This window comes from Hyperolius riggenbachi, chromosome 6, assembly GCF_040937935.1.
Source record: "Hyperolius riggenbachi isolate aHypRig1 chromosome 6, aHypRig1.pri, whole genome shotgun sequence".
In the NCBI taxonomy this organism is placed as follows: Eukaryota; Metazoa; Chordata; class Amphibia; order Anura; family Hyperoliidae; genus Hyperolius; species Hyperolius riggenbachi.
In genome coordinates this window covers 31,729,635-31,747,116 of record NC_090651.1, presented here as the reverse complement: position 1 = coordinate 31,747,116, position 17,482 = coordinate 31,729,635, and the positions used below count along the sequence as shown (strand labels likewise).

The following is a 17,482-nucleotide window of genomic DNA, read 5'->3' as shown; positions in this document are numbered from 1 at the left end:
ATCTCCCTCTGTGCATAGAACTCTCAGTGAGGAACATTCCACACAGGTCACCTGGTAGAACTAAAGATAAACTAAGTGATACATTTTAGAATGTAAATCAGCGAGAGGAATGATTTTACAATGGGCAAACACTGACTAAATAATCTATAAATGAATATTGTAAAAAATAAGCAATTTTATTCATTCAATCATGTAATTTTCACTACAGTTCCTCTTTAAGTGCCATGGTGGGCTAGATTACCTGCTATTGATCGTACTGCTCTTTGTCTTCAGTGTCCCTCCCGTTCCCTGTTCTCAAGCTCTTCAATATTGGACAATGTCCTTGGTTGAATATCCTCCAGTAAGTACCCATGGCCGTGCTGCAGGCACAGGCGCTTTTGAACTAGGCACCGTGATGCCCTTTTTACATTTACGCAGCCGAGGCAGGTTAGGTTGTGTACGCACTTGAGTGGAGAACTGACATTTTTTTGTTCGTTCTCAGCTCATCACAAAACTGACAGTGAACAGCTACTATTTCATACATAAGCACCATTCATACTTGTCACCCTGCAGTGGAACAATGTGATAGGCTAAAAGGTTGTTTTTTTATTGCTATACATATGCACAGTGGGAGATACTGGTTGCTTGGCAGTTGGAAACAGCTGTTATTTCCCTCAGTGCAACAAGGGTCACAGACAGGAAACTGTCAGGACATTGTCATGACATCACACTGTGGAGGTTTCACCACAATATTAGCCACACATAACCTCTGATGATCAATTTGAGAAAAAGTAGTTCAATTCTTGGTTACATTTTGTTTTTTAAAAAGCATTTTATTGGCAAGGCGTGAAAGAATTACCGAGTAGTAAACTCAGGAGAAAAAGTTAATTCCATCTGGGCGGATGAATCAAAGCTCTCCATTCTCCTTGCTTTGCACGCTGATCACTCTGATGCCATCCAAATTGCTGAAGGACTGATCAATTATTGAGTGTCCTGCGCACAATCAAGTTTTGTAAATGTCACCAACAGAGATCCTGATGCATAAATATATCTTTCTTCATTTCTTGGCACAATCGTTCCGTAGGGTGACCTTTCGTAGAGCGTCTCTGCCTTCTATACACATCATTCATAACAAGGCTCCCACCGGGCGTGATAATATCCATATTCTGCGGGGAAATAAGGTGGCTGTTAGCGCTGTGCTGCGGATTACGGGAAACCTAGCGGTGGCCTTCATTAGGTGACAGTTTGCTAACAAGGAAAAAGGCAGAGCAAGCCATTGTCACCATGGACAGGCTGAAGTCTGATTTGTCTTATTAGAAATTTTAATTATATCCTGAAATCTCAATCCACAAATTGCTGTGGTGATATCCTCTCCTGTGCAACCCGGATTCCTGCTTGCATAGCTTCTGAATAGAGCAAGTCTGAGGAACACCCCCCCCCCCCCCCCTCCTTCTGTTACAGGGGTGTCAAGTTGAAATAGAAAGCGGGCCAAGACTGAACACTGGGACCAAGTCACAGGCCAACCTGAATGTCTAGTGGCCACTTCCTCAAGTTACCTGGTGTCTAATCTCCCCCCCCCCCCCCCAATCAACCTATACAGTTCCCTGGTGTCTAATTTGCAAAAAGAGAAGAGGACAAACCAGTAAATGCTGCTCAAAAACTGCACTTTATTTTTTGGTAATTAAAACACACACATAAGTTACATGAAAATGTCAGGTGATTCCTGACAGTAAATAGTACTGTAAATACAATATACGTGCTGCAATCTAAGAGGACAGTAAGGAAAAAGTCCCTTTTGAAAAGCCTATTTGTCTATATGGGGATCCATCCCTACCAAGCTGAATTAAAGGTACATAGGAGTAGGGCACAGCTAATATATCCAGCAAGTGTGCAGCTGCCAGCCCACCCCTAAAGTAAGTGAAGCTGGTATGATGTCTTTGGTGACGTCCCAACTGTGACCCCGAAAGGGGACCCAGGTATAAATATCCTGGGGGCAAATACCACTCACCACCCAGGATATTTATACCTGGGTCCCCTTTCGGGGTCACAGTTGGGACGTCACCAAAGACATCATACCAGCTTCACTTACTTTAGGGGTGGGCTGGCAGCTGCACACTTGCTGGATATATTAGCTGTGCCCTCCTCCTATGTACCTTTAATTCAGCTTGGTAGGGATGGATCCCCATATAGACAAATAGGCTTTTCAAAAGGGACTTTTTCCTTACTGTCCTCTTAGATTGCAGCACATATATTGTATTTACAGTACTATTTACTGTCAGGAATCACCTGACATTTTCATGTAACTTATGTGTGTGTTTTAATTACCAAAAAATAAAGTGCAGTTTTTGAGCAGCATTTACTGGTTTGTCCTCTTCTCTTTTTGCAAGTGTCATACTTATACCAGTGCTGGTACCTGCACATAGAGCACACACTCAATACTATTTAGGTTCTATACACAAAATTTTTCCCTGGTGTCTAATGCCTCCTTCCTACCTTCCTTCCTACCTTTTACAGTTCCCTGGTGTCTAGTGGCTCCCCTCCTACTCCTAAATAGCTCCCTGGTGTCTAGTGACCCCCTCCCCATACAATTCCCTGGTGTCTTGTGGCTCCCCTCCCACCCCTATACAGTTCCTTGATGTCCCGTGGTTTTCCTTCCACCCCTAAATTGTTCCCTGGTGTCTAGTGCTCCACACTCACTTTCCTAAAGAGTTCCCTGGTGCCTAGTAGTCCCCACTCACACCCCTAAAAAGTTCCCTGTTGTCTAGTGACCCCCTCCTTCCTCTATACAGTTCCCTGGCATCCACTGTTTTTCCCTTTCCTCCCCTGCATGGCTTCCTTGTGATCTAGGGCTCCACCCCCAATATAGCTACCCTGGTGGTTTAGAGTGCGTCAAACAATGCAAAGTGAGGAAATCCCTTGTGGGCCAAGTTTGATGGCTCTGTGGGCCAGATGTGGCCAGTAGCCCAAAGTTTGACGTGAATGCTATTTAACATCTGAACAAAAGAAAAAGGAAACCATTACATTTTTTTTAAATTAAGATAAACAATTAAAGAAAATCACATAAATGACGCTAGTCTGTTGTCTCTGGTGCCGGCTCTTATTTAGAGACTCTAAAAACTAAGTTCCCCCATTGACAGGATTATGCACATTTTGTATGCAAGATTTAATTGCTTTATTTTCAAGCATGATGATAATTGACCAGCCCTACCCTCCTGTGGGGGGCACTAGAAAAATGATACACAGGGATGGATTTCTGGAGAGGCCACAAAGGCCCCAGCCTTGGGCAGGAGTAGGCCAAGGGGCGGCTGGACATGAAAGAGGGATTACTGCAAATGGAATACAGAGGTTGCCAATAAGGAGCAACACATGGAGATAGGGAGCTGCTGCCCAAGGGACCGGTATAGAACTGAAGGAGGCTGCTGTACATGAATGCTAGACATGAAAGAGGGGGCTGCACAAGGAATAGGAAGGGAGTGCTGCACAAGGAATAGGAGGGAGTGCTGCACATGGAAGGGGAGCTCCAAGAAAGTTGGTCTAGGGGCAGAAAAAGTATAAATCCGGCCTTGATGAAAAAGTACAGTACACTGAAATACCCCTTTTTTTCATACTGACCTTTTAGTTTTTTTTTCTCCTTTATATTTAGGGCAACGCAGATAAAGACCTATTCCTGGGATAACGCACAGGTCATCCTGGTGGGCAATAAGTGTGACATGGAGGACGAGCGGGTGATTCCTCCGGAGAAGGGGAAACATCTAGCGGACCAACTGGGTATGTGTTGTGCTGCAGCACCCTCTGCTGGTGGCCACTCTGTACTTACAAGGGACTGGATTTTAGAAGAACGAGACACAGCGAGAGAGTTTATGGTTCACACTACGGGCGTTTTTGACCTTTTTTCGAGTGCAAGCGATTGTCAAAATTGCCCCAAAAACACTTGTGCAATGAATTTCTATGAGAAGGTTTATATCAGCATGGTTCGTGCGCTGCGCGTGCAGCAAATCGGTGCCTGGACCATTTTTGGGGCGATTTTGCTATAATGGAAGGTATAGGAAGAGCGCTAAATGCTCACAAAATCGCTTTGTGGGGAGATTGTGTTCGCATTTTAAAGAATAAATACATTGGGCTCAATTCTGGTAGCGTTTAGTAAATAATTACCTCATGGAATTGGGTTTACCTCATGAGGGAAATCAACTTTTGAATTCTGGTAGTTTAAGTAAAGTTTTACCTCATGTAATTTCATGAGGTAATTCATGGGGTAATTTTCTACTATAAATGTGTGGTATTTAGTAGTGAAATACCTCACACTTGAATTCTGAAGTGAAATGAGGTGCGTGTTTGCATGTCTTTTACCTCACATAATTAGACCTACCTCTACCACATGATAAATGCAGTGCTGTGACAGAATTGTGATATCTGTCACATAACATGGAGCCTTTTCAGCTTGTGTTTTGTTCCAACCCCGCCCTCCCCCCCCCCCTCCCCTCGACCCCCAGCCTCTAAAAGTGCTCCGACCTACCACCCCCCACGACCCCCATCCTCTAAAACAGTGCTGTCCAACTTTTGCGGGCTCGGAGGGCCGTTTTTTTTTCCAGACCACATGGTGGAGGGCCGGCCGCCCCCCACCCCCACAAAAAAAAAAATTGCAGCAGTTTCACCACAAAATGCAATTAGAGTGATAGCAGATTCTCAAAAAAATGCAATCAGATTGGCAGCAGATATCCCCACAAATGCGACGAGATTGGCAGCACATTTCCCCACAAATGCAACGAGATTGGCAGCAGATTTACCCACAAATGCGACAAGATTGGCAGCAGATTTACCCACAAATGTAATGATATTGGCAGATTTCCCCACAAATGCAACGAGATTGGCAGATTTCCCCACAAATGCAATCTTATGATTTCCCCACAAATGCGACAAGATTGGCAGCAGATTTCCCCACAAATGTAACAAGATTGGCAGCAGATATCCCCACAAATACGAGATTGGCAGCAGATTTCCCCACAAATGCAACGAGATTGGCAGCAGATATCTCCACAAATACAAGATTGGGAGCAGATTTCCCCACAAATGCAACGAGATTGGCAGCAGATATCTGTTATGATCATGTCTGCAGCGTTTACTGCTGGCTGCAGTGGTATTGTAACCCAAGCAGTTCTGATGTCATTACATGCATTTTCTTGCATAGTTTGGTTTGCACTTAAACTAGTTGCTGATTCCATCTGCAGTCGCTCTGAAGTTAATGACAGTTTAATATGCTTTTGTGTACACAAACATTGTCTGCTGCAATGGAGGGGCAATCCCTTTCCTGCAGGCTGCATATCATTGTCTGCCTTTTCCTGCTGTCAGCCTGTGATTAATTACCATTCACTTGTGTGGGAATCTGCAGGTCTGCTCCCATTGGATGACCTCAGTATAAAGAACTGCTTCCTGCAATGCTTGATGGGCTACCATAGTCTCAGATTCAGTCTGTTACTCTGCCCGTGCCCCACCTCGTTCCTAGTCCGTGTGGACTGCGCTGACTCCTGCGAAGGGGTCAGCGAGTCCTCCTAGTTCTGCTCTTGTTTCTAGAAGTTGTTACTTTGCTTGTCTTGTGTCATATATTGGTTCATCGCCAATATATAAGCATACTTGCACGTTTATTATTTTCCTTGTATTCGTGTTACGTTGATACATCAGTGTCGCTGATATATACGTACACGAACTGTTTATATCCTGTGTTCCGTTAGTCAGCGTTCCAGCACGCTGAGCTAGTTATCCTGTTCCTGGTCCTGTTTGTGGATTGCGTTCATCTCTGCGAAGAGATAGCGAATCCTTCTGAGTCCTGTTCCCTGTATTACTCCAGTCTTAGTCAGAGTTCCTGCTTATGTCATATATCGGTTCATTGCCGATATATACATATGTTAGTCAGACGTTACAAATAGTTTCATTGATAGCTGTAATTGTAATACGCTAGGAAATCATACTTATTGTATATTTATCTGTGTTACGTTCATCTATCTTGATCCTGCTATTTCCTGACTATCCTGTCCTGTCTTTGTGAGGCACGCCATTGCTGCAAACGCATTGGCTACCTCATTCCAGTCTGTTTTATTGTGGACGCTTGCTGTCACTAAGTAGTGGCTAGTTAAGCAAGCGTTCATTCTGTCTACCTGTCCTGATCTCCTCAGTCCTGGTTTATGCGCTTAGCGCTACTTTGCGCTGAGACGTTATTACGAAAGTGTTGTTTGTGGCTGTTCGGATCTGCACCGGCTCTGTGCACCACAATCTCCTATTGGAGTCAGTCCTCTCCTCCACTAAACTGGGGATATCCTGATTCCTTGTGCTGGTGTGTGTACCTCCTTCACGTCAGCTTATGTGTTGCATGCTGACTGTGGAGATTACACCTCCAAGCTTAACAATATCCCCACAAATACGATATTGGCAGCAGATTTCCCCACAAATGCAACGAGATTGGCAGCAAATATCCCCACAAATACGAGATTGGCAGCAGATTTCCCCACATATGCAACGAGATTGGCAGCAGGTTTCCCCACATATGCAACGAGATTGGCAGCAGATATCTCCACAAATACTAGATTGGCAGCAAATTTCCCCACATATGCAACGAGATTGGCAGCAGATATCCCCACAAATACAATCTTATTGGCAGCAGATTGCCCCACAAATGCGACGAGATTGGCAGCAGATTTCCCTACAAATGCAGCCCCTAAGTTAGTGGGGGTCACAGAGCTGAGGAGGGGGCACAGCGCAGGAAGGGGTGAAATTGTGCACAGAGCAGCGGGGAGGGGGGACGCCTCCCCTCACCTAGGGGCCCCCCCTCCCGCGCTCCCCCCTCCGTCCAAAAGTGCAGCCAGCCAGCGGCAGCAGCGAGAAATCACTTACCGGCAATGATCAGAGCTATAGCGCTGCGTGCCGCTGGGCTGGTCTCCGTCTCCTGCACTGACCAATCATGCTCTCGCAGTACTTCCTACGAGAGCGTGATTGGTCAGTGCAGGAGACGGAGACCAGCCCAGTGGCACGCAGCGCTATAGCTCTGATCATTGCCGGTAAGTGATTTCTCGCTGCTGCCGCTGGCTGGCTGCACTTTTGGAGGGAGGGGGAGCGCGGGAGGGGGGGCCCCTAGGTGAGGGGGGAGGCTTCCCTCCCAGCTGCTCTGCACAATTTCCCCCCTTCCTGCGCTGTGCCCCCCTCCTCAGCTCTGGGACCCTCAGGAGGCGGGCTGGCCGGGGCTTCCAGCAGTCGGGAAAATACCTCACTGTTTTCCCCCTGCATTTCGGTAATTTAGCGACCATAAGCAGCAGGTGGGAAAATGTACCAGAATTAGGCAAAGTAAAAAAAAATAACGTGTGAGGTATTTTCCCGACTGCTGATTACTTCACCTCGCACAGCTACCAGAATTGAGCCCAATGTATTTATTCTTTTCTGGGTCAAAGAGTTCACTTCCTGACTTGCGTCAGGGAGTGCATTAAAAAAACACTCGAGGAAAACGCTTAGAAAAGCACTTTTCACAAAAACAGAACGTCCACCCCAGGTATTTTGAGGTTAGAAGAGAGTGTGCGTGATCTGGAAAATGAAGCCAGAATTTATTACAAACTGTCTAGCAGGCGGACAATATGAGCATAGCAAGAATTGCCAAAAGCATAATCCATTAAAATACAACTAAGTCGAACAAAAAAGTTACGTTGGCCACTAATGGTCCAATATCTAGTGAAGAAACGTATGAGCAATCAGGTCATTGTACTTGTAAAAACTAAAAGGAAATCGGGAGCCCACAATAGTGTAGTATTTTTAAGTGGACCTGAACTCTTGCACAGGACAAAAGGAAAACGTAGAGAAATCCACTCTGTTTGTATTTAGAGAGTTTAGCTTGTCTAATTCCCTCTGTTACTAATCATCACTGTTATTTGATCTCTCAGCTGTGTCAGCTCAGGAATCCCCCCTGCCACTGCAGAGCAGCTAATTTGTAAACACAGGATGTTAACCCTATGCCTGCTTCCATGAAAACAGGAAGTAGACACACTGCAGATTTATCGCAGGATTTGTATCAGCTGTAACAAAGAAATGTTTTTCTGCAAAGGTTATTATGCTGTTGCCTATTAAGTCAATGTGAATGAATAGTCACAAGTGTGGGTTACCACTATGGCAACCAATGTATTCACAGGGGGGGAGATTACACCCGACCCCACTCAGGTTAAGAAGTCGCTCTCTGCAGATAAAAAAAATAGGGAGGACACACCTACACCAAGGGTGGACTCAGGGCAGTTTCTAGGCTGAGTTGCACCCAGGATGAGGGTGTAAAAATTGGGCCCCCTTCCCCCCAACCCCCATGGACATGCAAACTCTTACTCTTTAGGGACAGTCACACAGCCACAGGTCACATGTAGATCTGCCTACTTACTAGTAACCAGCCGCTCATCCAGGAGGAAGCAGGGACCAGGAGAACACACAGGTGAAGAGAGCCCGGAAAGCTGACTCCTCCATGGGCTGCACACTGACAGCCTGCAATACCGCTACAGGACATCAGGTGTCGTCCCGCGGTGGTGACGTGATGATGACTTGAAGTCTGACGCAGGCAGCTTAGGAGGAGTCAAGGAAGGTGATCGAGCTGGTAATCTTCTTCTTCCATTTGACTGTACTGCGTGTCACCAGCTCCCTAGTGGTTATGTCCTTCCGCCCTCGCCCCCTTCTTCTACTTGCCGGTAGGGATGCTCGGAAAATTCCGCGGAATTATAAATTCCGTGATTCCGGCCGGAATTAGGTTAATTCCGATTGCGGTAGTCAAATCGGAATTCCTATAGCTCTCAAACGGAATTCCGCGGAAATTTTATAATTCCGACGGAATTTTCCGCAATAGCATAACTCCTCCTCCTCCTCCTCCTCCTCCTCCTCCTCCTCCTCCTCCTCCTCCTCCTCCTCCTCCTCCTCCCATCCATCCATCCATCCATCCATCCATCCATCCATCCCATGCAGTAGGGAATTGCAGATTTTCAAAACAGCTTATATACCATAGCTGGGATTTGAACCCAGAACCTAGTGTGTAGTAGGTATCTGTCTTACCCTCTAGACCATGACCCACACTGCATGCTAAAGCTGCCGGTAGCATGAACCATACTTCCATTATGATCAATTCGATAGAAAAAGTAGCATGATTAAGGATTTGTACTTTTTGAAAAGCATGCTTATATACCATAGCTGGGATTTGAACCCAGGACCTAGTGTGTAGTAGGTATCTGTCTTACCCTCTAGACCAGGGGTCCCCAAACATTTTGGGTTGAGGGCCGGGTCAACATACTTCAGACCGCTGGTGGGCCGGAGTAAACATAAAATGATGTAGAAGTCTTTGCGGACCAGACAGTGAAGCATACCCAGGTGACAATCTGCAAGCCAATTGGACAGCAGTGTCACCTGATGTGGAATTTGATTGGAAACCAGCAAAATTTCTGCTTTCTGGCTTCCATGTGGATGGGGGGTGCTGCACTGCTATTCCATATGTGGACCACCAATATTTAAAGATGTAGCTGACTGCATTTATAAGCAATACATTTTCTGTGTGGGGGGCCGGTAAGAAAGCCTTAGGGGGCCACATTCGGCCCGCGGGCCTTAGTTTGAGGACCACTGCTCTAGACCATCAACCACACTCAGGGCCAGGCTTTAGCATGTAGTGTGGTCAGAGGTGGGACAAGGTCCTTCAGCACCCAAGGCTGAGACAGCAAAGTGCGCCCCCCCATCCCTCCCACCCCAGCTGTCACACACTGATTGCTATTACACTAAGAGGTGCCCCAGGGCCCCCCCCCCCCACCTTAATCTCTACTTATCTGGCTTGCTGTCGCTGCCATGTATCACCTTTTCTTATTTCTTTCTGCTTCAAACACAATTGGGAATGACAGCTGAATGAATTGTGCACCCCCTCCTACACTGCGCCCTGAGGCTGCAGCCTCTCCAGCCTCAGCCTTACTAGTGGGTAAGACAGATACCTACTTCCATGCAGTGTGGTTCATGGTCTAGAGGGTAAGACAGATACCTACTACACACTAGGTCCTGGGTTCAAATCCCAGCTATGGTATATAAATAAGCATGCTTTTCAAAAAGTACAAATCCTTAATCATGCTACTTTTTCTATCGAATTGATCATAATGGAAGTATGGTTTATGCTACCGGCAGCTTTAGCATGCAGTGTGGGTCATGGTCTAGAGGGTAAGACACATACCTACTACACACTAGGTTCTGGGTTCAAATCCCAGCTATGGTATATAAGCTGTTTTAAAAATCTGCAATTCCCTACTGCATGAGATGGATGGATGGATGGATGGATGGATGGATGGATGGATGGATGGATGGATGGATGGAGGAGGAGGAGGAGGAGGAGGAGGAGGAGGAGGAGGAGGAGGAGGAGGAGGAGGAGGAGGAGGAGGAGGAGGAGGAGGAGGAGGAGGAGGAGGAGGAGGAGGAGGAGGAGGAGGAGGAGGAGGAGGAGGAGGAGGAGGAGGAGGAGAGATTTTAAAATTTTTCCGACGGAATTCCGTGTAAATCGGAATTCCGCGGAACTGACCCGGTATACTGTCGGAATGGAACGGTAACGGAATTTCTATATGTCGGAATGCGGAATTGTGCCGGAAACGGAAATCGGCTATTCCGACCATGCCTGCTTGCCGGTCTGCGGCCAAGGCCTTTGCCCTGTCGCACTGCCCAAGAAACCGCTCTGGGTGGACTAACTTACAGGAAATAGGACAAAACAGAGGCATCAGGAGGAATACACTAAAAACAGTTTAAAAACAGGAGGTAGTGGTGGACATACCTCATAACTCCCAACTTTTTAAGATAAGTAAGAGGGACACTTAAGCCACGCCCCTGCCACACCCCTAGTCATGCCCCGACACACCCCTAGTCGCGCACACCATAAAGTTTTCATAAGTAAAATATGTTGTTTTATAATTCAGACTCCGCTGGTCCTTTCTACCCTGGTTCATTTCAATTCATATTAACACTAGAAAATAAGAAATATATCAATGTAAAGGAAGGGAATAAAGTTTTAATTAAACACCTATTTCAGGAGAAAAATACATATATTTACACAGATCTGTACATCAGTCCTGAAAGAGGGGCACATGAGGATGAAAGAGGGACAGGGTTCCCAAAGAGGGACTGTTTCTCCAAAAGAGGGACAGTTGGGAGCTACCGGTATGTTGCCACCCCATTGGAGACAGAATTGTCTGATTCAGGCAAATGTTGTTGAATGCTCCACAAAACAGTGTGATGCGTTTCGCAGGTAATTCACCCACTTCATCAGGCAATTCACAGGAGTAACTGATTACGAGCTCTCAGCAGGCTGATGTTAGTTTATTTTATTCTTCCTGGTGTCTCTAATCAGTCAATTGCAATGGGATTGGTGTCTCCAGTAGACTGCAAATGATTCTTAAAAAGTTCATTCAATGACAATGTTGTCGATTGGAAAAAAGTTTTTTCTAATAGGTTGTGATGGATAGGAAGTAAAGAGTGGTTGGTGGATGGTGTCAATCAATGTATGTATTGAACGATTCTTGCATAAATCCGACCTTGGCCGCACAACTCACGCTGTTATTCGACTCCTAAAGAAGTTTTTTTTACCAATGTTCAACTGACAAAACAAACATAGATCAACAAGTGACTTCTATGAGAATGCAGTCACATGCACAAGCAAGGGCTGGCTCACACTGCAAGAGCTTTATCTAAGCGTTTTTACTTTTATAAGCTCTTGCTTATGTAATGTTATGAATTTGTTTTCACTTGAGCAATGTGATTTTATAAAAGTCACAAAAGTCAAATCACTAGTGCTAAAAAAGCTTTGGCAGTGTGAACCAGGCACCACAGAAAAAAAAAAAGATTTGCCCAATCGCTCAGACCACAGATCTAGTGGCTGTGCTACTAATAAATCAAGCTATAATTGCATAAATCCAGGTCGAGACCCAGTGGTTTGTTCTTTTCACGTGTGAACCAGGCCCAACACCCACAGCAAAAGACTTCTCATTTATTTGTTTACATGTTTCATAAATTGAAGCCAAGTTTGTAGGATAATTTATAGTCTCGGGATAGGAAATGCCTCTGGCCCATATCTGATGTAACTCCCATATCCATGTGGACTTTTCAGAAAAATGGTCCCCAGACTACTGAAAGCTCTCCGTGTCCTTGGCAACTACAAGGGTCTGTCAGGCCTCCAGGCCTCGCTTCTCAACATGTCATCTTGTTTGTTTTGGCTTAACACTTAAAGGTGCGTACACACGCACTACGGCCGCCAACAACAGGTCAATCAGACCCTCCCGCTGGGCGGACTTTCAGGCGACAGTAGCACGTGTACGCGCTGTCGGCAGACTTATAAGGCTGTTTCTGAGAGATCTGCTCAGCGGATTGTTCAGAAACAGCCTTATCAGTCTGCCGACAGCGTGTACCCGTGCTACTGTCGCCTGAAAGTCCGCCCAGCGGGAGGGTCTGACGGACCTGTCGTTGGCAGCCGTAGTGCGTGTGTACGCACCTTAAACCCTCCTGGCGGTATAAAAAAAATACGCCAGGAGGCAGCGCGGCAGTTTTTTTTTTATTTTTTTTTTCTATATCATGTAGCGAGCCCAGGGCTCGCTACATGATAGCCGCTGCTCAGCGGCATCCCCCCGCCCTCTTCGATCGCCTTCGGCGATCTCCGATCAGGAAATCCCGTTCAAAGAATGGGATTTCCTGGAGGGCTTCCCCCGTCGCCATGGCGACGGGCGGGATGACGTCACTGACGTCGGGACGTCATTGGGAGTCCCGGGCCACCCCTCGGCGCTGCCTGGCACTGATTGGCCAGGCAGCGCACGGGGTCTGGGGGGGGGGGGGGGGGGCCGCGCGCCGCACCGTATAGCGGCGATCGGGCGCGCGGCGGCGGCGATCGGGGTGCTGGCGCAGCTAGCAAAGTGCAAGCTGCGTCCAGCAAAAAAAAAAATAAACAAATCGGCCCAGCAGGGCCTGAGCGGCACCCTCCGGCGGCTTACCCCGAACGTTACCGCCAAGAAGGTTAAGGTTTATTGGAAAAGATCCATTAAGTCTGCAAATAAAACACTGCGCAAAAACGCGCAGACTTTACCGAGTCGCATGAAAAAAAAAACAATTCAAGGGAAATATGAATTTGGATAATAACAGTGATAAGTCATGTTGCATCATATGAATAAAATAAACCTATTATCTTGATGTGTCAGGCCCGGTTCACACTTGCGTTAGTGGCAAACGGATCCATTAAAACTGATCTAATGTACCAGTCGATCCGATACGTTTTCAATCCCAATCCCATAATAATAATAATAATTATTAATGTAATCAATTATTAAAATATCATTATTAAAATAATTATGGGCAGGACTGTATCTTATTTAACTAAGTTCTCACTCTGCAATGTATGGATTTATTTATTTTCCGCTTGTGTCTAACATAAGAAAATAGTCTCTTTCCTATAAACGGCTTAGGAGCTGACTGTTTGATCATGTGAGCAGAGGCCTGTGTGAATTGCGCGGTATAGGTGGATGAGGAATAGCTACACGTCCCCGTCACTGTCACCCGGCCCCTCAGACCAGCACAATGGCTGATCATGGCATCAGCTGAATGTTCAGGAGGCAGCTCTTTGTTCTGCTTCCAGCTGATTGTGTGCATTGTGCAGGCGTCTATAGAACATCCCCAGTCATCAGTCTGCATTGTGTCCCCGCTGTATAGTTATCAGGACCGGCTTGTGGAGTACAGACTGTATAACCACCCACCCTCCATCCATCCATCCATCCATCCGTATAAAGGCTTTGAGAAGAACAGAAGGTCTTATGCTGGGTACACATGTTGCGATTTCCCGCTTGATCCGCGGGATCGATTGGGTCGATTTGATTATTTCCAACATGTTCGATCGGGTTTCAATGGATACAGCCGTCGATTTTGCATACTTAATATGTTGGACATAATCGAATCGATCCAATCGATCCCGCGGCTCGAGCGGGAAATCGCAACGTGTGTACCCAGCATAACACTGTGAGGTTTATTTGACATCAATAAAGTGCTGGTGCATACATTAGCTTGTGTGAGCAAAGCTCAATGCAAATGACAGTCGCTCAGCCAGGCCATTGACCAGATTTTGTACCCTCCAAAAATTTTTGCCTGATGAAGTGGGATTGTGACCCGTGAAACGCGTTGCAACTTTGGAGCTTTTAATAAAAAGTTACTTTATACTGTGAGTAACGTCCCATTGTCCGGTCTTTCTTTCTACGAGGGAGATGAGTCCACCAACTTCCCCCTTTTAAACAGTTTTTAATCAATTTTACTCTACTTGGCGCCTCTGTGTTACTGCTTTACAAATTGTCTAGTCCGCCCTTGGTGGAGGGGTGTATCCCCATTCCTTCCTGTCTACAGAGAGCGGCTTCTTAAACCTGAGCGGGGTCAGGTTATAATTCTCCCCGCCCGCTTATCCAGTGGTTGCCTTTGTGGCGACCCACGTTTGTGAGTATAACCATTACTTTGTTGTACACCTGACTAATTGTCACTGAGATACTACACTATATTGGGCTCTCGGTTTCCTTTTGTCTCCTTCAAACTAGCAGCATTAAAAACAACTACAGTAGGTTGCAAAATTATGCAATTGAAGAAAGGGGACATTAGCTTCCAAAATGGATTGCATGCAATAGCATTGTGTACTAGACCATTAACCCAGCGATGAGGGTTCCCCGTTAATGGTAAGGGTACCCTTACCATTAACGAGGTGACCTCATCGCTGGGTCTAGTACACAATGCTAATACATGCAATCCATTTTGGAAGCTGACGTCCCCGTTTTTCAATTGCATAGTTTTGCAACATACTGTAGTTGTTTTTAATGCTGCTAGTATTCCAGCTTGATGTGAGTGTCATGAGTGCAGGGGGTTAATGATTGCATCTTTTCTGTGTAAGTCTCTCATTCTATGCTTGGTTTTCCTTTTTTCAGGTTTTGAGTTCTTTGAAGCCAGCGCCAAGGAGAACATCCAAGTGAAACAGGTCTTCGAACGCCTTGTTGACATCATCTGCGATAAGATGTCCGACAGCCTTGAGAATGAGAATGCGCCGGGCAGCGGAGGGAAGAACATGCGCTTTACAGACGCTAATCCCTCTATGCAGCAGAAATGTTCATGTTAATCCCATCTCCACCTCGTCTCGGACCCACCGGAAACTCCTCAAACATACAGACTGAACTATCGTTTCTTGCGGATTTGTGCCCCTCTGGCTGCTGGAATGGCTGCACTGTAACCACTGCTTAGAAGAGACCCCAGATACATAAGCGGGGATCCCACCTCCTGTAACAGAGCATCTCCCCCCCCCCCCCCCCCCCCCCCGAAAGTACTGACTGGCTCATAACTGGAGACCCTCTGTGGATGTCCTTAGAATGAGTTAAAGGGAACTTTTTATAGCACTACGAGAGCTGCCATAGCAGACTTGTGTTTTCAGAAAAGACCTCGTCAGAGTTTGCAACTTCTGAATGGAGAGTTTCATAAAGTTAGTCTCCACTTTTAAGAACACGTCAGTTCAATTCTACACATGAATGATGTCCAACAATGTTCAACAAGCTGTTGTGTACATTGATTCTGAGCCCCTCCATCATGATCAGTTTGTCAGTATCCAAGATGTTGCCAGTCATTGAGTTAGTGCAGGTGTGAAAGATAACTGGGGGAGGTGGGTAGTGAGGGTTTTTTGATTTCTGGTACAGGCACAATGCATAGCAAGTCTGCAGACATTTTTTGTGATTAATCAACACCAGTGCTCAGGACAGTTTCTAAGCTAAATTGCACTCCGGGCGAGGGCGTAAAAATTGAGCTCCTTCCCCCCCCCATCCACGTGGACTTGCAAACCCTTACTCTTTAGGGATAGTCACACAGCCACAGGTCACAAGTAGATCTGCCTACTTACTAGTGACCAGCCACTCATCCAGGAGGAAGCAGGGACTAGGAAAAAATACAGGTGAAGGGAACCCGGAAAGCCGACTCCTCCATGGGCGCCACGCACTGACACCCTGCAGTACTGCTACAGGACATCGGGTGTCAGCACGCGGTGGTGACGTGATGATGACTTGATGTCTGACGCAGGCAGCCCAGGAGGAGTCAAGGAAGGTGATTGCCCCGGTAATCTTCTTCTTCCATTTGGCTGCACTGCGTGTCACCAGCTCCCTAGCGGTTATGTCCTTCTGTCTGCACCCCCCTTCTTCTACTTACTGGTCAGCACTGCCCAAGAAATGGCCCCGACAGTGCTTTATTTTTTTTGTACAGGCTATTTACAATATGTGCAGAAAACAGGTAACCAAACATAAACAAAAACTTACCACTAGATGGATGACTAACTGAACTTAACCTGCTGGGCATTTCAATTTCAAAAAAAAAATCGGGCGAGAAAAACCTCCCGCGGCGGATCGGCGGGTAGCGGCGGCGATCGGGGCAAACACGCAGCTAGCAAAGTGCTAGCTGTGTGTTTGGAAAAAAAACATTATCAAAATCGGCCCAGCGGGGCCTGAGCGGTGCCCTCTAGCGTCTCTGGACGAGCACAGCTCGTCCAGACCGCTAGGGAGGTTAAAGAAGAAAATCTTCTTTACTGTGAACAAACCTACTGTTTGTCCCCATCCTCCCACACACACAAAAAAGAACCTTTAAAATATCGGCTCAGAATAAGAACACCTTTAGAAAAAACACAGACATCGGAAGCCAAATAGCGCAATATGTCACTAGGTATTTTTGTATAGGAAGAATAAGTGATGGGAAGTATACTCACAAAGAAGGGTTGCGTGACAAGCAACCAACCATGGAGAGCAAGAGGAGATCACAAGCCTGTCTCCACTCTAGTACCTCCAGGAATGGCTGGATGCAGGATGGTCGAGGGGGGCGGGCTAGTACAACTAGTGGCTTAGCTACTGTAGACTGTCCCTCACTCCCAGAATTAATGCAAAAAAAAAAAAAAAATAGAAATGGTAGAGGTGGCTTACCTCTTATTAACAACAAAATTATAGGACAAGAAAATTGTATTTGCACGGGTAATGCGTTTTGTGGGTGCTCGCCCACTTCCCCAGGCCAATAAAAATTCAGCAATTTGTTAGGCTCAAAACTCAGGGCGGCTCTTTGAGTGCAGACAACACAGCCATTTCTCCAAGAGTGCAGATTCCAGGCCAGAAAATAAGTGCAGTCTGTGCCTTGTGTTTTTGGAAATTGATGGCTGTCTGAAATTTATAATGTTAGTTTTTAATAACATTAAAATGCAAAAATTACATATTTATAATTTTGGTTGGGAGAAAAATTCCACTTTAACAAGAGTTTTAACTTTAAATTAAGTAAAGTATGAATATTCATTTTTCTTTGAGCTCCACCTGCTTGTTTGGCAGACAGGTTTTATGTACAGTAGATAAATCATTTGAGGTTTATTGCTTTGTAATAAGGCTTATTTCATGGTACGCAATGGGGCCTACTGTAATTATTTCCCAAAAGACATGACTTAACATTACTTATTGCATACAAA

General features: G+C 46.0%; 1 protein-coding gene across 1 annotated transcript in view; it reads left to right on the top strand.

The window, feature by feature from the left end:
• Nucleotides 1-15,304, top strand: part of RAB3B (RAB3B, member RAS oncogene family) — a 180,522-nt gene extending 165,218 nt beyond the window's left edge. The window contains exons 4-5 of the mRNA XM_068239074.1: nucleotides 3,623-3,747; nucleotides 14,937-15,304. Coding sequence (XP_068095175.1) covers nucleotides 3,623-3,747; nucleotides 14,937-15,124 — 313 coding nt within the window. The 3' untranslated portion in view covers nucleotides 15,125-15,304. The remainder of the gene's footprint in view (nucleotides 1-3,622; nucleotides 3,748-14,936) is intronic.
• The last annotated feature ends 2,178 nt before the right edge of the window (nucleotides 15,305-17,482 follow it).